Source organism: Belonocnema kinseyi, chromosome 1, assembly GCF_010883055.1.
Source record: "Belonocnema kinseyi isolate 2016_QV_RU_SX_M_011 chromosome 1, B_treatae_v1, whole genome shotgun sequence".
In the NCBI taxonomy this organism is placed as follows: domain Eukaryota; kingdom Metazoa; phylum Arthropoda; class Insecta; order Hymenoptera; family Cynipidae; genus Belonocnema; species Belonocnema kinseyi.
In genome coordinates, this window is record NC_046657.1 from 71090936 (window position 1) to 71117993 (window position 27058).

At 27.7% G+C, this 27058-nt stretch overlaps 1 protein-coding gene across 1 annotated transcript in view; it reads right to left on the reverse strand.

Annotated features, from left to right (window-relative positions):
- Positions 1-27058, reverse strand: part of LOC117173966 (trafficking protein particle complex subunit 11) — a 79450-nt gene that overhangs the window by 20195 nt on the left and 32197 nt on the right. The window contains exons 12-15 of the mRNA XM_033362626.1: positions 16857-17062; positions 14087-14389; positions 7954-8159; positions 2258-2607 (exon numbers count right to left, since the gene is read on the reverse strand). Of these exons, the coding sequence (XP_033218517.1) occupies positions 2258-2607; positions 7954-8159; positions 14087-14389; positions 16857-17062 (1065 nt within the window). The remainder of the gene's footprint in view (positions 1-2257; positions 2608-7953; positions 8160-14086; positions 14390-16856; positions 17063-27058) is intronic.

The window sequence follows — 27058 nt, forward strand, 5'->3', positions numbered from 1 at the left end:
GAAGGATGAGAAATAAAGAAAATGAATTAGGGGAAATAAGGGGAAATTAGGGAGGGAGAGTGAGGGGTGGGCAAGAATGAGAAACGAGAAATAGGTGAGTAGTGGAAATGAGATGAGGAAATAGGACAAGTAAGGGGAAATGAGGGGATGAAGAAATAGGTGTAGTAAGGGGAAGTGAGGGGATAAGGAAATCTGAAAAGTGAGGGAAAATGAGGGGATGCGGAAATAGAAGAAGTGAGGGGAAATTAGAAGTGGTGATGTAGAGAAAGGATGAGAAATGAGGAAAGGGAATTAGGGAAAACAAGGGAAAATTATGAAGGGAGAGTAAGGAATGGGCAAGAAGGAGAAACGAGAAATGGGTAAGTAGCGGAAATAAGATGAGGAAATAGGAGAAGTAAGGGGAAATGAAGGGATGAGGAAATAGAAGACGTGAGGGGAAATTATAATTAGTGAAGTAGAGGAAGGATGAGAAAAGAAAAAAGGAAGTAGGGAAGATAAGGGGAAATTAGGGAGGGAGAGTGAGGGGTGGGCAAGAGGAGAAACGAGAAATACATATAGTAAGTAGCGGAAATGAGATGAGGAAATAGGAGAAGTAAGGGGAAATGAGGGGATAAGGAAATTAAAGAAGTGAGGGGAAATTAGAAGTGGTGAAGTAGAGGAAGGGTGAGAAATGAGGAAAGGAAAGTAAGGATAATAATTGAAAAATAGGGAGGGAAAAGTGAGGGAAAATTAAAGGATAATGAAATATGAGAAGTGAAGGAAAATAAGGGGATAAGAAAATAGAAGAATTGAGGAGAAATTAGAGGTGGTGAAGTAGGGGGAATGATTAGAAATTAGGAAAGGGAAGTAGGGTATATAAAGGGAAATTAGAATGGGAGAGTTAGGGGTGGGCAAGTAGGAGAAATGAGATGTATACATAGCGATAATAAGAAGATGAGAAAATAGGAGAAGTGATGCAAAATGAGGGAATAAGAAAATCGAAGAAGTGAGGGGAAATAAGAGGACGAGGAAATATGAGAACTGAGGGAAAATAAGGGGAAGTAAGTACGAGAAATAAGGAAAAATTAGCGAGAACAAATGAGGGGAAGTAGTAGAAATTATTGAAATTAGAGGTGGTAGAGAGGAAATCGTTAGGAAACTAGTGTGGGCGAGAAGGGCAGAGGGAAGTGTTAGCTGGGGAAAAGAGGAGAGAGGGAAGTATAATAGGAAGAATTTAGGACAGAAAGGGGTACTTATAAGTGAAGTGAGGGGAACTAGGGATGGAGTGGGGGAAAAAAGAAGAATATAATAAAACTAAAAGAAGAAAATAAGAGAATTGAGGGGAAATTACGAGTGTCAAAGTGAGCCAATGATGGGAAATAAGGGAAAATTAGGTATTGCAGGTGAGTAGGGTAGCAGTAGAGAGGAGAGGGGGAAGAAGTTGGAAAATGGAGGGGAAGCAAAGGGTAAAGTGAGAGGAATTAGGCGAAAAAATAGGGAAAGTAGCGGGGAGTAAGAGATTATGGGTGGGAAGTAGGGAATTAAAGCGGTGGGCTAATAGGAAAAAGTGGGGCAGAAGTGAGAGGAAATAAAGGAAGAAAACTAGGAGAAGTAAGAGGAAAAACGGGGCACAGTATTAGATGGAATTACGGGTGGTGAGGATAAGGAAGTAGAGAACATAATTGGAAGTGAGTGTGAGAAGTGAGGGGATGGGAAATACAGCCATCCGGACGATTAGGGGAGGGGAAGTGAGAGCTGAGGGTGGGAATTAGGATAAAGGGAGTGTTAGATATGGAGGTCAGGAGAGGGGCAAGGGGATGAGGAAATATTCGGGAAAGGGATAGGAAGAAAAATGGTGCAATAAGTGGAAATGAAGAAGGAAATAAGGGAAATTAAGGGAAAATCAAAGGAGAAGTAAGGGGAAATGAGGTTCATGGGGAAGTAGGGGAAATTATGGGAGCGAGAGAAAATAAGGGATGGGAACGTAGGGGAATTGTGTGGGCCAGTAGAGGAAGTGTGGTAGTAAAAAAGTGTGTCACTTCGAAACCTGTATAATATAAAATATAAATGTAAATATATAATATACGAATAAAAATCCTCTCAAGCTGGGATTCGAACCCAGGTTCTGAGATTGACGGTCTATAGCTCTCAACCACGAAACTACGGGGAACGAGATTTTTTTTTTAGAAACCAATCACGTGACCTGGTTTCGATTTCCAGCGGAACCAGAGTTTTTTTTAGCCGACAGAAATAAATAATATTATAATAATACACTAACCAATTCAACTGAAGTTTCTATAATTTTTATAGGCCAAGGTGAAGTGCAAGTAATATGCGGCATCATAAAGAAGGACTCGTTAATAAATCCCTTCGTCAGCGGTTCGTAGAGCATCGTATAAAACTGAGTCGTAATTTCAAACGGTTTCACGACACACAAAGAATATTTTATTTCACTCGAGCCTTTTTTGAGCTCGGAGTTTGAATATTCCAATTTTATGGAAAAGTTTCTACTCCCTATTTTGTGAGCCCTAACGTAAATTATTCGCTCCACTGGTATGTTTTCCTCAATACTGCCGATTTCCACTAATAAATTTGATTGCTTATCTTTTGCGTTTAAACTCAACTCGGCTGTGAAGAAAACACATTTTTTACAATGTATCTTTTTTTGGTATACCTGGTTTATGTATTAATACTCAAAAAGTATTAATTTAATATTTTATTACTTCAGTCAGTAAAAAAAAATCATCTCTAGCTGGGATTCGAACCTAGGTTCAAATCCCAGCGGAGTTGGAGCTTTTTTTGCAAAGACTAAAATAAATATAAATATAAATTAATTAATTAATAATAAATATAATACATAATAAATAATTACATATAAAATATATTAACTCAATAGTTTTTAGAGAGTGAAGGCGAAACTTCAATAATACAGTCAAATTTTCTAATTAAAAAAAATGACATTTTAGCAAAATAATTAAATTTTCAAAAAAAATAGTTGAATTTTTAGCCAAATACTGGAATTTTCTACATACAAAGGTGAATTTTCAAACAAATGATCGAATTTTTAATCCAAAAGGACAAATTTTCAAAAGGTAACAGTTGCATTTTCAATTTTAAAAAATGACTTTTTAGCAAATTAACCAAATTATCAACAAATTAGTTCAATTTTTTTAAAGATACTGGAATTTTCTCCCTAAACAGATGAATTTTCCACCAAATATTCGAATTTCCCTACAAAAAAGGGCGATTAAATTTAGGCAAAAAAAGTTGAATTTTTAATTAAATAATTAGATTTTTTAGCAGACAGTTAAATTTTTATTTAACAAAAAACATAAATTTTTAATCCATAAGGAGACATTTTCAACAAAACAGTGAAATTTTCGATAAAAAGATAGATGAATTTTTTACAAAATAACTAGATTTCTAACAAATTAGTTGATTTTTTTTCCAAATACTGGAATTTTCTATCTAAAAAGATAAATTTTCCACCAAATGGTCAAATTCACAAATATAAAAAATTAAACTTCATGCAAAAACAGTAGAATTTTGAACAAGAAACAAAAAGGAATTTAACAAAAAAATTTTGAATTCTCAACCAAAAAGAAGAATTTTGTACAAAGAAGATTAATTTTCTACTTTAAAAAAAAAGAATTATCAGCGAAATACGTTAATTTTTAAATAAATAGGTCAATTTTTAATTGAAAAATATCAAATAAAGATTTTTCAGGCGAGGAAGTAAGAAGGTTCATCCAAATTGTTGAAATTTCAAGAATATAGTATTTTCCGTAAAAAAGTTGAATTTTCAACAAAAAAAGTTCATTTTTAATGAAACAGATTCATTTTTAATTAAAAAAAATAGGACATTTCCACCAAAAAATATTAGTTTTATAACAAAGAAATGAATCTTCAACTAGAAGTTTTTTTTTACAATTATAAAAAAAGAATTTTCAACCAAATGCAATGCATTCTAAACGAATAATGTAATAGTAGAGATTTCAACAAAAAATGTTAATTTCAAAACAAAAGAGGTTAATTCTCAAACAAAGAAGATTCATTTTCAAACAAAGAGTCCTATTTTTAATTTAAAAAATTGAATTTTTTAGTAGATTATTTAAATTTTCAACTTAAAAAGACGAATTTTCAATCCGACGTGGCGATTGTTCAACAGAATAATCGAATTTTTAACAAAAGAGGTCAATGTTACTAAAAGAGAAAGAAGTAATTTCAACAAAATAATTGACTTTTCAAGAAGATGAGTTTTCAACCAAGAAGGTATATTTTTTACCAAATAAAAAAATATATGACACAATCCATGAATTAAAAAGAAAATAAAGAACCAGAAAAGATAAAGTTTCGAACAAAAAATGAAAAGATAAAATTTTCAGTACAAAAATTAATTTTCAAGGAAAAAAGGAATTTTTAGCAAAACAAGAAAAAGTTCAATGCAAAAGATTAACTTTCAACCAAATGGATAAATCTTCCTGATTTATCATTTTGGTTTTAATAAATTAGTTCGACTTGTGATAAAAAAGACAAAATTTCAACCAAAAAGACCAATTTTCTACAAAACAGTTGAACTTTTAACACGAAAATATTAATTTTGTACTAAAAAGTCAAATTTTCAGCAGAATAATTTAATTTTCAATCATAAAGATGACTTTTCATTATTTAAAATTACAATTTAGCAACAACGAAAAAATGAATTTTTAACTAAGTAGTTCAACTTGGAAACCAGAAGTTGAATTTTCGAACCAAAAATGCAACAGTTCCACAAAATAGTTGTATTTACGATAAAAAGGATTAATTTATTAAAAACTAATTGAATTTTTCATAAAAATATATAAATAAATGAAAAATAAAATAGTTTAACTCAAATAAATCCGAGAGTTTTCAACCTAAAAATATGAATTTTCGACTAAATAGTCGAATTTTCAAAGAAAAAAAAATAAATTTCAACAAAAAACAGTGGAATTTTTAATCCAAAAAGTATAATTTTTAGGAAAAAGATGAATATTCAATAAAAGAAATACATGAATTTTCAAATAAATAGTTAACAAAAAAATATAAATTTTACGTACAAAAATTAATTTTCAACAAAGAAAATCGATTTTTCAACAAAATAATTTAATTTTCAATCATAGAGATGACTTTTTATTATTCAAAATTACAATTTAGCAACAAAAAAAAATAAATTTTTAATTAAGTAGTTCAAGTTTGAGCCCAGAAGTTGAATTTTCGAACCAAAAATGCAACAGTTCCACAAAATAGTTGTATTTACGATAAAAAGGATTAATTTATTAAAAACTAATTGAATTTTTAATAAAAATATATAATTAAATGAAAAATAAAATAGTTTAACTTAACTAAATACGGGAGTTTTCAACCTAAAAAGATGAATTTGCGACCAAATAGTCGAATTTTCAAAGAAAAAATAATAAATTTCAACAAAAAACAGTGGAATTTTTAATCCAAAAAGTATAATTTTCAGAAAAAAGACGAATATTCAATAAAATAAATACATGAATTTTCAAATAAATAGTTAACGAAAAAATATAAATTTTAAGTACAAAAATTAATTTTCATCAAATTAAAACGATTTTTCAACAAAATGGTCATATTTTCAATCCAAAAGATTAATTTTTAACTAAAATGATAAATCATTACAAAAATTAATTATTGAAGGAAGTAGTCGAACTTTTAATAAAAAAAGATATCATTTCCATAAAAAAAAAATTTCTACAAAACAGTTGAATTTTCAAAGCGCAAATATTAATTTTCTACCAAAAAGACGAATTCAACTAAAAAAATCAATTTTTAACATAAAATGAAAAAGTTAAATTTTCAATTTAAAAATTACTTAGAAAAAAACGAATTTACTACAAAATACCAACTTAAATTTTTAACCCAAGAGATGAACTTAAAAAAAAATCTTAACCAAGTAGTTCAGCTTTTACCCGAGTGGTTCAATTCTCAATTTGAAATAAATAATTTGGATTTTAAAAAATTAACTTTTAACCAAAGAGATGAATTTTCAACCAAAAAATTTTAATCTCAAATAAAAAACATTTCAATTTTCCAAAATTGGAGTATTCAAGAAAGAAATTAATTTTCTACCAAAATAGTAGAATTTTAAACCCAATAAGAGGATTTAAAAAAAAATAATAAACTGAAAAAGATACATTTTTAATCAGTAAAATAGAAAAATTATATTTTCAGTACAAAAATTAATTTTCAACTGAAAAAAGTCAATTTTCTACCAGAAATGGAAAAGTTACATTTTCAGTTTAAAACCTTCTTAAAAAAAGACAAAAACGAATTAAAAAAAAATTCTTAACTAAGGAGATTTACTTTTAACGAAAAAATAAATTTGTAATAAATTGGTTCAACTTTTACACAAGTATGTCGAATTTTCAATTTAAAAAATCAATTTTTAATTTTTTTTAAATTAACTTTTTACCAAAGAGGTGGATTTTCAATAAACACATATAAATTTTAAACAAAGAACGTAATGGTAGATATGTAAAAAAATATTTTATTTTGAAATAAAAAACAGTTGAATTTTCTAAAAATTGTTTTACTAAATTGTTTACTATTCAATCAACTAATAAACTTTTTTTACAAAAATATAATCATCAAGAGAAGCAACAGAAAAGACGGAAAATTAAATATAAATACAAGACAGTTAAATAACTAACAATGATAATAACAATAATATTATATCAGGATGTCCGCAAAATTTCATTCAAAATAAAAATTTATTTCCATTTCAAATAAATTTAATTTTCAATTTAATTTAAAATTCAACAAAAGCATCGACAAATAAACATTCTAATTTTTTGTCGAATTTCAGAGATTATTTTTTTTATTTCGAATTTAATATCCATTAAAAAAGTTTAAAATGTACAAAGTAATAATTATTATTATTAATTTAACAATATACATTAAACAAAATTTGCAAAAAAATAATAATTTTCAACAAAACAGGCAAATATTCAAATAAAAATCCTTCCAGCTAAGACTATTTAAAAAAATTAATTCAACTTTAAATTTTATTTTGAATGGATTCATTTTCCGAAATTTAATGCGACTTCTTTTGTAATTTTATGCGACTAATGCGACTTTTTAAAGCCTTCTAGACTATCTGAACACTCTTTAAAAATTAATTTTAATTTAATTATGTAAAATTCTAATTTCTTTTAAAATTTACGACCAAAAAGTTGTAAGCCAAATATAAGAATTTTTTAAGAGACAGTTTAATTATATGCCTGAAAAGTCGATTTAGAAAAATTTGAAATCTTCAAATTTTAAATTATTTTTTAATTTTTTGAAAACATTTAAACCTTTCAAACACCTTAAAATAATTCGAATTTGCTTATGTTTTAAGATCTTTTTAAGTATTCTCTTAAAATTAATTTTTCAAAATAAGAAAAATTTTTGTAAGCTTAAAATTTTACTTCGAAATATTCGAAAATCTACTTTTTCTTTTAAATTTTTAAAAATCTTTTCGGATTTTAAATTAATTTGAAATCTTTTAGAAACTTCAAAAATGGTCTTAAAATTGCTCAAATTTTCTTTCTCTAATTTAATTTTAATTTTATTTAATTTAAAATTGAACTAGCATCGACAAATAAATATTCTAACTTTTTTGTCGAATTTCAGAGATTATTTTTCTTTATTTCGAATTTAATATTCGTTAAAAAAGTTTAAAAAGTACAAAGTAATAATAATAATTATTATTAATTTATCAATATATATTAAATAAAATTAATTTTTTGTGAAAAAGCGTAAAAATTTAAAAAAATATTATTTTAACTTTGCAATTGAAATTAAATTTAAGTTTTAAAATTAAATAAACTTCAGTAAAGAAATTTCAATAAATCATTAATTATTAATTATGTAAATAAATTATTAATTATTATTTATAGAAATGAATTTCATCAAATAAATATTAAATAAATATTTTTCTAGACCTACTTGACTGTTCATTCGTGCCATCAGATAAAAGTGCAATTCGCAAAATAGCGCTCGCAATATTTTCATTAGTGGAAATTGATATCCTGACTGGAAACCATTCTCCTAAGAGAGCCGGCTCTTCGGATTCAGTTTCCATAATTACTTTCGACTCCTCGTGTTTTATCTGTGCTGTCGTTAAAGGCCTCAGCGTATCGAATTCGCCACCTCTGAAAAATTAATTTCCTTCCTAAATTTTGAAATAAATTTGAATTTAAAATAATTAAATTAAAATTATCTATTTTGACCCAAGAAAGGTGAAATTTCTGTATAAAAAAAGATAAATTTCTAACTAAAAATAGAATAGTTAAATTCTCAGTTACTAAAATTAATTTTCAATAAAAAAAAAACAATTTTTAATGAGAAAGATAAATGTTCAATAAAAAGAATTAATTTTCTATGAAAAAATATTAATTTTTTAACAAAATACGTAAATTTTCAATTAAATATTTGAAATTTTTAAGGAATTTTGACCAAACAGTTGAATTTTCAACTAAAAAAAAAATAAATTTGTAACGAAAAAGAATTGTTGCATTTTGAGTTGAAAAAATTAATTTTCATTTTAAAAACCCGAATTTTCAACTAGTGTAGATTTTTTAAATTTTCGAAATGAAATTTTGATGCTTTTTAAGTATATTAAAAGATTAAAAGAAAATAAAGAAGCTTTTCATAAGATCCTTGGGAAAATTTAAACTGAATTTTTATTTTGAAAAATTGACTTTAGGAGAAAATTGAAAAATATTTAAAAACATTTCAAATGATTTCTTAAATTTTGTAAAAAGAATTATAGAACATTTAAAAGTACAATTATTGAATTTTGCAAAATTAAAAGATTTTACAGAAAGAAAATTTGAGTATTTTAAGACCATTTTAGAAGTTTCTAAAGGATTTCAAATTAATTTAAAATCCGAAAAGATTTTTAAAAATTTAAAAGAAAAAGTAGATTTTCGAATATTTCTAAATAAAATTTTAAGCTCACAAAGATTTAAAAATGTTTAATGGCTATAAAGGAATTATCTAAAAATAACAGCGAAAATTTAAACTAATCTCTTTATTTTAAAAAATTAATTTTAAGATAATACTTAAAAAGATCTTAAAACCTAAGCAAATTCGAATTATTTTAAGGTGTTTGGAAGGTTTAAAAGTTTTCAAAAAATAAAAAATAAATTTGAAATTTGAAGATTTCAAATTTTTTTAAATCGACTTTTCAGGCATATAATTAAACTGTCTCTTAAAAAATTCTTACATTTGGCTTACAACTTTTTGGTCATAAATTTTAAAAGAAATTAGATTTTTACAGAATTAAATTAAAATTAATTTTTAAAGAGTGTTCTTTAAAGAGTGTTTTTAAAGAGTGAAGGCTTCAAAAAGTCGCATTAGTCGCATAAAATTACAAAAGAAGTCGCATTAAATTTCGGAAAATTAATCCATTCTAAATAAAATTTAAAGTTGAAATAATTTTTTTAAATAGTCTTAGCTTGAAGGATTTTTATTTGAATATTTGCCTGTTTTGTTGAAAATTAATTTTTTTTTTGCAAATTTTGTTTACTGATGCTATTTATTTCTCGATGTTAGTTTAATTTTCAATTAAATTGAAAATTAAATTTATTTGAAATTGGAATTAATTGTTAATTTTAAATAAAATTTTGCTGTTATCCTGATATAATAATATTGTTATTATTATTGTTAGTTATTTAATTGTCTTGTATGTACATTAATATTACCAATTTATTTGTTCGTTAAAAGTAAATCTCCTTAGTTAAGAATTTAAGAATTTTTTTGTAAATTAGTTTCATTATTTTTTTATAGTAAGTTTTAAACTAAAAATGTAACTTTTCCATTTTTGGTTGAAAATTGATTTTTGTACTGAAAATATAATTTTTCTATTTTACTGATTAAAAATGTATCTTTATCAGTTTATTTAATTTTAAAACTTAAAATTTAATTTCGATTGCAAAGTTAAAACAATTTTTTTGTTGAGTTTTAAGCTTTATCAGAAAAAATATTTTTATTTAATGTATATTGTTAAATTAATAATAATAATTATTACTTTGTACATTTTAAACTTTTTTAATGAATATTAAATTCGAAATAAAAAATAATAATCTCTGAAATTCGACAAAAAATTAGAATGTTTATTTGTCGATGCTTTTGTTGAATTTTAAATTAAATTGAAAATTAAATTTATTTGAAATGGAAATAAATTTTTATTTTGAATGAAATTTTGCGGACATAATATTATTGTTATTATCATTGTTAGTTATTTAACTGTCTTAAATTTATATTTATATTTCCGTCTTTTCTGTTGCTTCTCTTGATGATTATATTTTTGTAAAAAAAGTTTATTAGTTGATTGAATAGTAAACAATTTTGTTCAAAATTCCTCCTTTTTGGTTGAAAATTTAATACCTCTATGAAAATTCATATTTTAGAAAATTCAACTTTTTTTTATTTCAAAATAAATTTTTTTTTACATATTTACCATTACGCTCTTTGTTTAAAATTTATATATATTTATTGAAAATTCACCTCTTTAGTACAAAGTTAATTTAAAAAAATTAAAAATTGATTTTTTAAATTGAAAATTCGACATATTTGTGTAAAAGTTGAACCAATTTATTACAAATTTATTTTTTCTTTAAAAGTAAATCTCCTTGGTTAATAATTTAAACATTTCTTGTTAAAATTCGTTTTTGTGTGTGTTTTTTTTAAAGAAACTTTTAAACTAAAATGTAACTTTTCCATTTCTGGTTGAAAAATGATTTTTTTCAGTTAAAAATTAAATTTTGTACTGAAAATATAATTTTTCTATATCACTGATTAAAAATGTATGTTTTCCAGTTAATTATTTGTTTGATCATTCATCTCTTTTTTTGATAAATCTTATTTTTTGGTAGAAAATTGATCTTCTTGGTTTGAAAATTAATTTTTTTATTGTTGAAAATTAAACTGTTTTTTTTTAAATCCTCTTATTGGGTTTAAAATTCTACTATTTTGGTAGAAAATTAACTTCTTTCTTGAATACACGAATTTTGGAAAATTGACTGTTTTTTATTTTAGATTAAAATCTTTTGGTTTAAAATTCATCTCTTTGTTTAAAAGTTAATTTTTTAAATTCAAAATGATTATTTTTTAATTAAGAAATGAACCACTCGGGTAAAAGCTGAACTACTTGGTTAAGATTTTTTTTAAGTTCATCTCTTGGGTTGAAAATTTAAGTTGGCATTTTGTAGTAAATTCATATTTTTTCTAAGTAATTTTCAAATTGAAAATTTAACTTTTTCATTTTAGGTTAAAAATGGATTTTTTTAGTTGAATTCGTCTATTTGGTAGAAAATTAATAATTGCGCTTTGAAAATTCAACTGTTTTGCAGAAAATTTTTTTTTATTATTATAAGTTCGACTACTTCATTCAATAATCAATTTTTGTTTTCGTGATGATTTATCACTTTAGTTAAAAATTAATCTTTTGGATTGAAAATATGACCATTTTGTTGAAAAATTGATTTCCTATGTTAGTTAAAAATTCATTTTTTTGTTGTTGCTAAATTGTAATTTTAAATAATGAAAAGTCATCTTTATGATTGAAAATTAAATTATTTTGCTGAAAATTCGACTTTTTAGTACAAAATTAATATTTTCGTATTAAAAGTTCAACTGTTTTGTAAAAAATTGTCTGTTTGGTTGAAATTTTGTCTGTTTTATCACAAGTTGAACTAATTTATTAAAACCAAAATGATAAATCAGGAAGATTTATCCATTTGCTTGAAAATTAATCTTTTGCATTGAACTTTTCCTTGATTTTCTAAAAATTCCTTTTTTCCTTGAAAATTAATTTTTGTACTGAAAATTTTATATTTTCAATTTTTGTTGGAAAGTTTATCTTTTCTGGTTATTTTTTTTTTAATTCATGTATTGTGTTATATATTTTTTATTTAGTAAAAAATTTATCTTCATGGTTAAAAACTCATCTTCTTGAAAATTCAATTGTTTTGTTGAAATTACTTCTTTCTCTTTTAGTAACATTGACCTCTTTTGTTAAAAATTCGATTATTCTGTTGAACAATCGTGTCGCTGGATTGAAAATTCATCTTTTTAAGTTGAAAATTTAAATAATCTACTAAAAAATTCAATTTTTTAAATTAGAAATAGGACTCTTTGTTTGAAAATGAATCTTCTTTGTTTGAGAATTTACTTATTTTGTTTTGAAATTAGCATTTTTTGTTGAAATCTCTACTATTACATTATTCATTAAGAATTCATTGTGTTTGGTGGAAAATTCTGTTTTTATTTTTGTAAAAACTTCATATAATTTAATCAAAAATTTAACTATTTTAGTTAAAGATTCATAATATTAATTAAAAAATCATCTCGTTGGTTAAAAGTTTAACTACTTTGTTGAAAACTTTTTTGTCGTTTTTTTTAATTAATTTGTTTAGCTAAAAATGTCCCTGTTTTATAAAAAATGAATCTGTTTCATTGAAAATAACCTTTTTTTGTTGAAAAATCACAATTTCTTAGCTGAAAATCCTTAATTACTGGAAATTCGTCTTTTTCGTTGGAAAATTTAACTTCTCGGTTGAATTTTAAACTCCTTTGTTAAATTTTTTGTTTGTTCACAATTCATAATTTTAGTTGAAAATTACTACACTCTGCGGTTGAAAATTAAACTATTTTGTTGAAAGTTCGTTTTTTTTGTTGGAAATTAATTTTTTAAATGAAAATTTAATTTGTCTAAATTTGGTTAAAAATTTATCTTTTCTTGCAGAAAATTAATCTTCTTGTTTGAAAATTCGTCTTTTTGGTTAAGAATTCAACTATTTAGATGAAAATTTAACTATTTGGTGAAAAATTAACCTAATTGTTAAAAATTTAATTTTTTTGTTTGAAAATTCGAGGATTTGGTGGAAAATTAATATTTTTAGGTAGAAAATTCAAATATGAAAAATTACAAATTAAAATGTTTCGGTTATAAATTAATTTTGTTATTGAAAATTTACATTTTATTTTTGAAAATTCATCTGTTTTGATGAAAAGTAGTACTTTATTTTTGAAATTTCAACAAATATGATAGAAAATTCAAAATATTCGGTGGAAATTTCAACTCCTTTGTTAAAAATTAATTTTTTTAGTTGAAAATTCATTTATTTTGTTGAAAATTCATTTTTATGGGGTTAAATTTGACAAATTTGTATTTAATTTAAAAATATTTTCGATAGAAATATTAGCTATTACTTTTCTTGTGAAAATTAATCTTTTTAGGTCGAAAACTGAACTGCTATGAAGAAAATTATTTTTTTTCTAAAAAATTAATTTTTCTCATATAAAATTTAGCTAATTAGTTGAAAATTCAACTTCTTGGTTGAATATTCAACTGTTTGTTTAAAAATGAACTTGTTTCTTGTAAATTCATATTTTCTAGTTGAAAATTGAAATAAATTTCAGAAAATTCGCTTTTATGGCTTGAAAATTCAACAATTTAGTAGAAACTTAATCTATTGGGTTGAGAATTTATCTCTTTGGTTAAAAATTCAACTATTTCGTTAAAATATCACTAGCTTTGTAGAAAGCTTTTGATAGAAACGTCATCTTTCTTAATTAAAAATACAAATTTTGGTTGAAATTTCGTCTTTTTTATTTAATTCAACTGTTTTCTATTTAAAATTAAAATTTTTCCTGAATTGCGATATCAACTATTATTTTTTTTTTTTGAAAATGCATCTTCGTGGGTGGAAATTCAAACGTTTGATAAAGAAGATTTCATACTTTTCTTAAAATCCAGAAAAATTAAAAGTATTCCCTGAAAAAGCCTAAATCATTTTAAAGTTGCCCAGAAATCTTACTGCCCGTATCGGCAATTTTCTTTTTGTCCATAATTTTATTTATCTTCTCTAAAATAATCCTTTGAAATTATAAAATGTTCTCTTTTATCAATAATATTTAGGAACATTTAGAAATTAATTTGATCAAGAAATAAAGTAACTTCTTTGGAAATTTCGACTGCAAACATTGATAGTGCAAAGAATGTGTGGAAAAATTCGTTCGATCCGAGCCATGAATTAATTAAATATATAATTTTATAATTTTTATAATTTACCGAAGCTGTTGTACTTCAGGATAGGTCCGATCAGTAGAATTTGCCTCTCCTGTTGCAGAAAAGCGCATAACAACACAACAGTTGTTTTCTCGACCTAAGTAAAGGGATATGACACTAATTTGCATTTCCGTTCCGTCAGTTTGTGGCGGAGTTTGAAATTGACAAAGAAATTTTTTTGTCTCTCCATCATGGAACAGGAGATCGTTTTGCTCACTCCCAGTTATAGCGAATTCCGCACTATGTCCTGGACTATTGACTGTGACGGAAACTTTGGAAAACTCGATATTTCCACGATACGAGTTCCTAAAAGAAGAAGAAAAATTTGTTTATTTAGAAAATTACAATTTAATTATAATTTTTCAAGAATTTCCGAATTAAAAAATCTAACGCGAAAAACTTTCAAACTTGAATTAAATTTCAATGTCTAATTTTGAATTTTATATTTGTCAAATTTAGATGGCTTCTGGATTATATATACTAGTTTGAAAATTATTTTTCAAGACTTTTAATTATAAATTGCCTCATTCGATTTATGAGATTCAAAGAACAAATTTTAAAAAAGACTTGACGAGCATTTTTTAAAATTTATTTTAATATTAAATTAAAGCGGACAAATAAAATTCCCGAAACTGTAAAATTCCCGAAATGATAAAATTCAAGCGTATTAGTTGGATGCAATGATTTAAAATTGCGGGTGTACATTTTAAAAATTTGTAACATTTTCAGTTGAAAGTCTTAATAGTTGAATAATGTAATTGAAAACTCAATAAATGTAATAATTTCAAAATTTTTAAAAACATTCCGTGTTTGATTGCAAATTTATTTGCTGCAGTTAAAAATTTGGTAGAAAATACATGGGTTTTGTAAAAAAATGATTATTTATTAAAATTTGAAAGCAAATAATTTTAAATCACAATATTACATTTTCAATGTAAAGGCATTAAAATAAATTTGGATTAAATATATTCAATAATTTTCAATTAAAAACTGTATAATTTACCTATTTAATCATTTTAATTATTTAAATAGGACGACAGAAAAATTGCAAAAAATAACATTCTCGACTTTGTAAAATTCCTGAAAAAGAAAGTATTCAAATTAGAAAATTTCCGAAATGATAAAATTTTCGAAATATTCGAATAGAAAACACCCGAATTTAAGCAATTAAATAAATAGAGTCTAAAATATATTATTTATAACTTAAAAATACAATAATTCAATAGTTTGATTCAAGAAATTTATTTTTTAAAGTTAAAAAAATTATTATATGAATTTAAAATAACAATAATTTTGTTAAATATATTGAACATTATAACAAAAAAATGTTTTGATAAAGTATTCCATTACTTTCTTTTAAAGAAATATTTATTTTTTTAAATTCACTTGAATAAATGAGGAAATTTTGTAACTCGGCAATTTTCTGTCCGAAATTATATTATTCGTGAATTTTTAAAATCGGGAATTTGAACTTACAAAATTTTATAATTTCAGAAATTTTCTATTCCAAATATTTCATTCTTTGGGAATTTCATAGTTTAGGGAATTATATTTTTAGGAATGTTTCAATCGTCGCCCTTTTAATCAATATCATTTTTTATTAAAAATACATTAGGCATGTATTTTGTTAGAAGGACATTTTTTAATGTTCAGTGTATTTTTTTAAATTATTGTTTAAACTTTACTTTTTAATTTATTAATTGAATGTTCAACCTAAAAAAGACTAATTTTTCACCAAAGAGAATGACTTTTTAATAAATTCGTTAAAATTAAAAAAAAAAATAATTAAATTTGTAACCAAAAAAAAAATTTTCAATGAAATACGAAAGATGTCCATCAAATTGCTGAAATTTTAACTACAAAAGATAATAATATTTCCATATTAGAAGATTAATTTTCTACCGAAAAAAGTAGAATTTTCTACGAAATACATGCACTCTGAATCAAGCAGTAGAATTTGAAAAAAATAGTTCAATTCTCAAAGAAAAAGATGAATTTTCAAGCAAGAATCATAATTTAAAAAAAAAAACGAAATCTTAACAAAATACATAAGTTCTGAACTACGAAAGATAAATTCTCATTAAAAATATCTTATTCAAATTTTAAGTTCAAAAATCAATATCTTTGACAAAAAATATTAGTTTCTAATCAAATAATCAATTTTCAAAACAAAAAAAAATTAAAAAATTAAACTAAAAAAGATAACTTTTCAAACAAAAATGGAATAGTTACATTTTCAATTTCAAAAATTAATTTTTTACAATAAAAAACGAATTTTTTTACCAAAATAATTTAATTTTTTACAAAAACATTTCAATTTTCAACCAAAAAGTAGAATTTTTAAGCAATAATCTTAATTTTCTTTCGGAAATTTTATAGTTCAGTAGTTATATTTTCGGTATCTTTATTTTTTGGCAATATTATGTCATCCCCTTAAATAAATAAATGTGATTGATTAAAAGAAATTTAAATTCAAAAATTTTTTGTCGGAAATATTATTATTCGAGAATTTTTATATATTGGCAATTTTAGAATCTCGGGTTATTTATTTTAGGATTTTGCAGTCGTCCCATTTTAATTTGAATCAATTGAATAAAGAAAAATATTAATTACAAGAATTTTGAGTATGAAGTCCTTTGATTTAAAATAAATTTTTTAAATCTAGAAGGGTTCAACTAAAGAAATGTTCCACCAAGAATTATTCAATTTGGAACAAAAAGTTAAATTTTAAACTCATAAAATAATTAGCAACTCCCTTATTATTGTATCTTACCTTACAAGAACTTCAATCGTGACTGTAGAATTAACACTGTATTTTGGTTCCGTAAATCTGGCCTTTACTTCTATAAATGAAGCAGCATTATTATCGTCCATCGTAAATAAAATGGGCTCGGGTTGATTAAGTTGAGAATTCCATTTTGGAAGAGGAGAAATTTTCTCGTTTTCTGGCAAATCTGGCTCGGGATTTGGAGGTTTTCTCTGTTAAAAAATATATATGTTGATAAATAACTACATTTCATAGTAGTATAGCTATACGGCTGTCGACCGAAGCTAAATCTGACTTATCGACATATATTAAAGCTGAATTACCGACCGATGGTAATTACCTGATGTCGGTAGCTTAAAGTAGAACAGAAGCTTGCTCGGTCGGTAAATGGCCACCTTATCCGGAAAGCTATACTACTTTTTGTTTCTAAATTAAAATTTTTAATTTTTAAGGTAACCTACAAGGTGGCCGTTTTAATCGCGGAAAAAATTCCTGTTTATTTTTCGGTTTGGAAAATTTTGTTACAGACATTGAAATTAAAAAATTTGAAATCATGTAATTAGATCGCTGATCATTAATATTTAAGGACCAATATTCTAATTCTGTAACAATTTTAATATATAATATTTTATAAAGGAAATAGACGTTTTTTATATATAAATTTTCAATTTATTATTTTCAGGGCTGCTGCAGCATAATTTACTTATAAAAAAGGGAAAAAGGTGACCTATTTAAACAGAAAAAGTAGCAAAAAGTGTCTCGTATTCGTTTGAATTAGAAAAATTTAATAATATTCATAATAATTACAGTGAGTGGAAAGCAGTTAAAAAATATGAAAAAATTAATTGATCAAGAAATACCGGTTTGAAAAAATGATTATTTAACAAAACTGTTGAATGTTCTTTAAACTAGAATTATTTTAAGCCAAAATAGATGAGTTTTCAAGAAACAAATCAATATTTGATATTTAAGCCAAAACAAATTTTAATTTTAAATAAAAAAAATTAAAGTCAATCGAAAATGGCGAATTTTCAAGAAAACAGTTAAATTTTTAACTAAAAAGGATGGTTTTGATCAAATTTGTTTCATTTTAATTAATGCAGATTAATTTTCAACCAAACATTTGAAATTTTAACCAAAACATGAACTCTTAACCCAGAAAAATAATGTTTTACCGAAAAAAAAGAATTTAAAAAAATATATATTAATTTTCAAAAAATGATAATTGACAACCAAATAGCTAAATTTTCTACAAAATTATTTTTTAACCAAAGAGATGAGTTTTTAACTAAGAAAGCTACACTTATAATTAAGAATAGAATAATTTAATTTTAATTTTAAAAATTAATTGTTAACAACAACAAATGAATTTTCAACAAAGTAGGTACATTTTTTACCAAATAATTTCACTTTTCTATCAAAAATATTAATTTCAAATAGAATGATTAATTTTCAAACAAATAGTGTAATTTTGTATAAATAGTTCAAATAGTTGAATTTTTTGATTAAAAAAGAGAAATTTTTAACAAAAAATGAAATAATGAAATTTTAGTTTAAAATATTTATTTTTTATAAAAAAAATTTCAAGAGAATAATTAACTTTTCAACTAGAAACGAAATTTCAACTAAAATGATAAATCTCCAACCAAAACTCAAAAAGATAAATTTTTAACAGAAAAAGTGTAATTTTCAACAGAAAAATTGCCTTTAACATAGTTGTCTGATTTCGTATAAAGTGTATTACTTTTTAACCAAATAACTAGATTTTCAAACAAAAACATTAATTTTCCGACAAGTACATGAATTAAAAAAAAATTAGTTTAATTTTCAACAAAAGAAAGATCAATTTTCAAATAAAAAAGATCAACTTCCAAGAAATTAATTCAAATTGATTAAATTAAATAATTATTTATAAAAAAAAGAATTGCCAACCAATTAGGGTCAATTTGCATCTAAAAAGATAAATATAGAATCAAAAAAGAAATAGTAAAATTTGTGTTAAAAAGTGCATTTTCAACAACAACAAAAAAAGAAATTTTCAAATAAAAATATAATATTTCAAGCAAGAAGATTCGTGCTCTACCGAAAAAGCGAATCTGTAACAAAACCCATGAATTTTCAACTAGAAAAGATAAATCTTCAGTTAGAAAAATTAATTTTTAAACCAAGAAAAGAATTTTGTATCAAAATTGATGAATTTTCAACACAAAGACTAATTTTCAACAACAAGTTGAACTGTCACCCAAAAAAATTACTTTTAGCCAAAATTGTGGAATTTCCTATGGAGCAGATTAATTTGTCAGGAAATAGTTCTATTTTAAACCAAAATCATGAATTTGCAATAAAGAATATTAATTTTCTATCGAAAAAGCCGAGTTTTCAACAAAAAAGGTGAATTTTCAACTAGGAAATTGCATTTTTAACCAAAAAAATAACTTTCCAAAAATTTGTTGATTTGACTCCAAATTAGAATAATTTTTTACAAAATAATTGAATTTTCAACCATAATCAGAAATTTTCAACGAAGATCAATTTTTTACTGAAGAAGATAAGTTTTTAACAAAATACATGAATTTTCAACCAAACCGTTGCATTTTTGTAACAAAATAATTAATTTTTTAATCAAAAAGATGAATTCATTAGTTTAATTTTGCTCACAAATAAGTTAATTTCAACAAAATACAAGAATTTTAAACAAAAAAGATAAATATTCGCGAAAATTGTAATATTTAAATTTTTAGTCAATAAAAATTATATTTCAACTAAAGAAAAGAATTTTCTTTAGTTTAAATCAATAAATTAAATTAATATTTCATCAAAAATGTCATAATAATTACATTATCAGATAACAGAATTAAGTTTCAACTGAATAAAAGAATTTTTTATCAAGCTAGTTGAATTTTAAATTGAAAAAGACGAATTTTTAACAAAAGACTTGAATTTTCGCCCAAAAAAAAAAAACATTTTCTCAAAATTATTCAATTTCCTACATAGCAGATTAATTTTTTTACCGAACAATTGCATTTTTAACCAAAATCATAAATTTTTAACGACGAAGATTAATTTTCTACTAAAAAAATGAGGTTTTAACAAAATAAAAGAGTTTTTAAACAAACAGTTAAATACAAAGTAGATTAATTTTTGTAGGAAGTAGTTATATTTTCAACTAAAATCATAAGTTTTCAAAAAGAAGATTAATTTTCTACTAAAAAAGTTTTTTTTAAACCAAATTAGTTAAATTTTCAACAAAAGAGAGTAATTTTCTACCGAAAAAGACGATTTTCAACCTAAAAGGTGAATCTTCAATAACAAAATAGCATTTTCAGAAAAAAATAACTTTCACCAAATTTGTTGATTTGACTACAAATTAAAATAATTTGTTTACTAAATAGTTGAATTTTCAACCGCAGTCATACATTTTCAACGAAGAATAATTTTCCATCGAAAAAAGACAAATTTTTAACAAAAAAAGTTAATTTCATCAAAATGCAAGAATTTCAAACTAAAAATGATAAATTTTCACGAAAATTCTAATGATTAAATTTTCACGAAAATTTTAATGTTTAAATTTTCAGTTAATAAAAATTATATTTCAAACAAAAGAAAAGAATTTTCTGCCAAAGTATTTGAATTTTCAACACAAAAAGATGAATTTTCGAAGAAAAAATGGCCTTCTTCCGAAAATTGTCATATTTTCTATAAAGCAGTTTAATTTTTCAGCAAATAGTTGTATTTTTAACTAAAATCATGAGTTTTGAACAAAACAGTTTAGTTTTCAACCAAGTAAATTAAATACATTTTTTATCAAAAATTAATTCTAAACCAAAAAAATCCTTTTTTTTTAAATTGTTCAATTTCCTGTAAAGTAGAATATTTTTTTCCAAATAATTTAATTCTCAACTGAAATAATGAGATTTCAACAAAGCAGTTTAGTTTTCAACCAAATAAATTAAATTAATTTTTTACCGAAAATGTTACAACAGTAAAATTATCAGTGAAAATCATTAATTTCCAAAAAATAAAATACTTTTTCTCAAAATTGTTCAATTTCCTGCAAATGAGATTAATTTTTTTCTCCGGATAATTGAATTTTCAATGACGAAGATTAATTTTCTACTCAAAAAGACGAACTTTTAACCAAACACTGTCACTGTCGATAAAAACAAGAAGCTAGAGAAAATGTCAGTTTCGCAGTTTGAAGGGATTCTCGAGTCTTGGAAAGATTCAATCTTGGATTGCATTGGGAGTAAAATTCAAGAGATAGTAAAGAAAGATGATAACATTTATAAGGGAACAACGGGAAGTAGAAATTACTGATTTGGACGCGAATGTTGTGAGAGTACTAAAAAGAGAGTCGGTAAATGCGAAGTCTGCTGTCCTGCTATCAGTCACCACGTTTCGCAAAAAACAGGAAATCATGGGAAACAAGTTCAAACTCCAAGGCACGAGAATCTTCATTGATAATGCGAACAGCAAAAAGACTATCGAAATAAGAAAAAAGTTGGTCCCGATGATTCAAGAACTAAGGAGATTGGAGATAGAGTCACAACTTAGAGATGATTATATCTTAATAGAAGGAAAACCCTGTGATATATACGAGGTGAATTGTTTCCTACAATCAACAAAAAAGAGGGAGAGAAGTAACGATGATATCGATGTTGAAGAATATTTGGAAGCTGCTGAATCCAACCAGGAAGGAAAACCAGAAATCACACTGAAACCAAAACGAAAGTATCTCAAAATAAAAGACGAGTCAATGAGAAACAAAATGACTCAATTTATTAGCCGGACTCCAAGTAGTAAGAATGATGGGAGTAAGTCCTTTCAGCAAAGAAATAGTACATAGTACACCAGAACAATCAAAAACGGCAGAAAGTAAGTCCAGAGAGGAAATATTACATCTTGGATATGATATAATAGGCATCACCGAAACTGGGTTATCAACAACAATGCAGAAAACCCCAATATTCTTAGAGGAGTACCAAGCAATACAGAGCCCAGCAGAGAGGCATCACAGCATAGGCAGAGCCAGTGGAGGTATTATCGTCTTTATTAAAAAGAATATTAAATTGTCAAAAACATTTGAAATAACGAATACAGGGTTTGTTCGGAAAGTAATAGGACTGATTTTCTTCCGCCGCGACTGTACTTCGGAGCGTGCGCGCACCGACTGGATTTGGTAGAGGGCGTTCCTAGCTAACGAAGGAGCGGCTGGTCAGTTGTCTCCGAGCATTTGGAGAGTCAGGACAGGTATTTTCACGCGACGTGTTTCTGTGAGTGGTGCAAGCCGAAAATGCAGCGTTCGTTAGAGCAGAGATACGCGTTTAAATTCTGTGTGAAACTCGGTAAATCTGCGACAGAGGCATTTGATATGATCAAGCAGGCTTACCCATATGTTGCTTTAGCAAGAAGTGGTGTGTTTCGGTGGCACCAGGCCTTTTTGGAGGACCGGGAAGAGGTCGCCGATGAAGACCGTGCTGGAAGACCTTCGACTTCGACAAATACCGACAATGTGACTCGTGTGCGCAAATTTTTGAACTCAGGCCGTCGACTGAGTATTCGTTTAATTGCCCAGATGTTAAATGCTCAAGAAACTCAAACGAAGGGTCAATCGGGTCCGACAATACATCGCAGGCGACTGGAAGTTACACCACGACAACGCCCCGGATCACACCGCCTTTCTTGTGAACAGCTAACTGACCTAGGCCTGCATCCCAACGCTTCCGCAGCCGCTCTACAGCCCAGATGTGGCCCCCAGACTTTTTTTGTTTCCTCGCCTGAAAAGGCCGATGAAAGGTAAGCATTTTGAGACGACAGGGGGGATCCAAGCAGCATGCACCGCGGCTCTCAAGGCTATTCCGTAGAATGGCTTCCGTGACGCCTTCAATGCTTCGAAATCGCGCTGGAGGTGCTGCATCGACGCAGAAGGAGCCTATTTTGAAAGTTTTTAAAGAATTGTAACCAATAGCTCAATAAATTTTTTTAAATCGACTCAGTCCTATTACTTTCCGGACAAACCCTGTATGTGGATAATACTTATGTTACGACTAGGAGATTTTATCTTCGTATTGGGGGTTATGTATTGGAAACCAAAACTCGATGCTGAATACCTCATGCAGGTATTCTCAGATACTAGGTATAACCTTTCGATTACTGAAAATTCTGTACCTTTTATTATTGGAGGGGATTTTAACTCAAGGGTTGGGTTACTAAATCAGGTAGACTATTCGATTACAGAACAAACTCTTTTAACCTGGCACAGAAAAAGCAGGATTTTTGTTGTTAAACGGGAGATCAACAGGGGACTCGCCAGCTGAATTGACATTTATTAGGGGTAAGGGAAAAAGTGCCATAGATTTCATTTGGATCAATTTTGCATGTTTGCGATTCTTTCAAGACTCCATGATAATTTCAAATATTTTCCATTCAGACTATTTACCTAGTATAATAGAATTAAAGCCCCAAAATCATTTAATAGTCAATGAAAGTAAAAACACATGTGGAGAATAGTTTATTATTTCTTTTTTGTAACACAATTTAACTTTCCATCAACTGAATTTAGCGCGATTTAGAGCGATATGGAAGTGCGACTATCGAGCGATATCGATTACGAATGAATGTGCGATATGAGGAGAGAGATGAAAAAATCCAGCAGTGCGTAGTTCGAGTGAGCGTGGTCGAGGTGATTGAACGAACGGATCAGGAACACGACCGGCCCACTCATAACTTGGTATAAGAATCTTTAACACTTCAGAAGTGGAAATTCTACCCAGTGCGAGTCGTGTCGAATCATCTTATTTTCTCAGAAAAGATAAATTCGGTTGTGATTTGGTTGTGCTTGATTTACAATAGAATCATTAAAAAGGTGATCGAGTGTGTTCAGTTTTTGGGTTTACGCCTAAATTTTCCGAAATATGGAAGGAACGTCGAGAGGATTCGAGAACAAGGGAAGGAGCGTTACCCCCCCCCCCTTGTTCATAATTGTGAAATGGTAACCTTTTTTCTTAAGATTATTCATTACAGCGTAACTCTATTCCTTCAGACTTGATATTTTTTCGATTGAAATGGACTAGCAAAAACTAAGATAATATGAGTGATCACGGAGGTGAAAATCAACCACCATTAGACGAATTTGAACGATTCGTACGCGGTCTCAGTACGGACGTGTCGGGTGCTTTTGATGCAACGCATAGCCCAAGTTTTCAGGGCGAATCAGAATTCGGAAGTGACTTTACCTTACGGAATAATACAGTGAAAGAAAACTCAAGTGCCATAAATCGGGAAACGAAAATATGCGCGCCCGTCACCCGATAAATGAACCACGCGATCGCTGCGAGTGTCTGCTGCAACAGAGTCCTGAAAATCTTCGCGGCTTTAAACAAAACGCCGGTAACTCGAAAAACGATCAACAAAATCAACTGCCGGTTTGAACGCAGAATCAAGCTTCGGGTATTCTGAACCCCGGGTTACAATTACAACGCAATAAGAATCCGTTCGTGCAACACGATCCCAACCAAAATGACTCTCAACTTCATCGTGATCAACACGGTGCCAACAATCATTTCCAAATAAATAACCATGCTCGAACTCTGGCCGAAGCGAATTTTTTTGAACGCATCATGGCTATTATGATTGAAGAAAATCGCTGACGCGACGTAGCTTTCGAAAGAATAATTAACCGAGTAGTGACTATCCCACGTGTATCTCCGGCTACAGATTCGAATCCGACAGGCGATATGTATCATCTTTTACAGAATCTCAGTCGTAATATTCAAATTTTTGACGATGAAAAGGGAGCATGCACGCACGGGAATGATTAAAAAATTTGACAAGCATGGGCCAATTGCAAAGATGGTCTCCTAGCATTAAGCTCGAGACTGCGCGGTCACATCTTCGAGACGTAGCCTTAAATTGGTTCAAAATGAAAGCTGATGAACTAACCACGTGGGAGGCGTTCGAACAAGCTTTCAGGAATACGTTCATCGTATCTGAAAATTCAACTACGAAGTGGCGAAAGATGACCGAACGTGTGCAGTCTAAATCAGAGTCAATCATCGCCTACAGCATGGACAAGGCCAGATTGTGTCACGAACTGCACTTAAGTTTTGAGGAGACCAAGGAACAATTGCTGATAGGACTCTGGGCTAAGTACTTATGGGTGGCGATGGATGCAAAAAAGAATGAAAACCTCGACGACCTACTGCATGACATGCATAAACATGAACGTATGTATGATCAACGAACGGAGCGCATCCGAGGGACGAAAGAAGCCGCTTTTTCAAAGCGAACACCAGCGGATGGAGCAAAGAAGAATACCACCGAGGAATCGATGCTTCAACGGAAGTGAGTCAAGTGCTTAGTGCCGAAAATAATAATAATTTGAGAAAATACATAAAAGAAGTGATCATGGAAGATCGAAAATTTTGTGCGCAAATTGACCAAGGTGCATCTGATTGTTTAATGAAAATATCGGCCGCGGTATCTCACAGTTTTGAAAATGTGCGAAACGAAGCTGAATTAAAATCATTCGGTCCAAATAATTTTCATGTAACGTCCCGGGGAATCGTGAAAACTGATGTAATAGTAGATGGTGTAACAATACCCGGTATCAACATTCTCGTTGTCTTGGACGGCACTCTGAACACCGACGTGCTAATAGGACGATCATATACGGACAGTATTTATGTGGATTATTATAAAATTGGAAATTCATTATTTTTCAAAAACAGTGCCGGTGCGTATTTAAAAGATATTTCGTGTGAGAACTATCCGAATATTTTAACTGCCTTGAACGCGAGTACGATCCCTCCGCACTCGATCAATTTAATCAACACCCGGTGCAGCAGCAACGAATTCCAGCTTCCGATGATGAACTTGACCGACAATGACCTGATTGTGAATTGCTCCAAAACTATCGATCGAGCAGAAATTCAACCTGTACCAGCAATCAAGGATACCGAAGATCCTCAACCTATTTTTATAGAGGAAATCAACGTAGCCGAAGATCGACCGAAAGAGGAAGTACAGGACTTATTAAAGGTATTAAACGAATTTAGAGATGTGATTTCGAAAAATCTCAAGGAATTGGGACGTACTGGTGAGATAGCGATGCACATCAAATTAAAATCAGGTAGTAAACCATTTTTTTATAACCCTTATCGCGCAAGTAATGTAGAACGTTTGAAAATCAAAGAAATTGTTCGCGAATGAAAAGAAACAGGTATAGGAACCGAAACTGATACTCCGTATGCTAGCCCTGTATTACTGGTTAAAAAGAAAAGGGCGAATCACGACTAGTAATAGATTTCCGTATGCTAAATAGTCAGACAGAAAGAATGAATTTTCCATTGCCTGATCTTGAAGACCATCTTGCTCTTTTAGGACATAGCTCTTTGTTTGTAACCTTAGATCTAGCCAATGGGTACCTGCAAGTACCTTTGACGAAATAAGCGCGCGCGAAGTCAGCTTTTATTACTCCGGATGAAACTGGAGAACTGACTAGGATGGTTTTTGGATTAATGAACGCTCCGTTTTATTTTTCCAAATTAATGTCACGGGTAATAGGACCTTTACGAGATCATGGTGTGTTGTTTTATTTGGACGACATATTCATTCCGGGTAAAGATTGGTCTGACCTAAAAAAAAGATTGATTATGGTTCTAGAAGCGCTACGGAAAGCTAAATTAACAATAAAATGATCTAAATGTGAATTTCTGAAATCAAAAGTCACCTATCTAGGGAACAAAATTTCCGAGAAGGGGATTGAACCGGGTCAAGCGAAATTACAGGAGATAATTGATTTTTCTGATCCGCCTGATCTACACGGAGTAAGACGCGCGCGCAAATTGTCTTGCGGCTATATTATTTCAACGAGGAGAGAACGAGATGTTACATGCGGTTTACACAATCAGTTGACGCACGAGTTATGTAGAACGAAACTATTATTCTATAAAATTAGAATTATTGTCAATTATTTGGGCGGTATCGCGTTTGAGAATCTTGTTAATTAACATTCATTTTAAAATCGTAACCGATTGTGCGGCTCTGCTTGATCTTAACGCCAACAAAACTAAGAACCCCCAGGTGATTAGATGGTTCAATTTGCTTAGTAGGCGAGCGGCAACCACCCCAAAAATGACATAGGAGTGACCAGATCATTCCTAGTCGCTACTAATAGCCTACCTTTATGTTTTCGAGGATGCTGAATC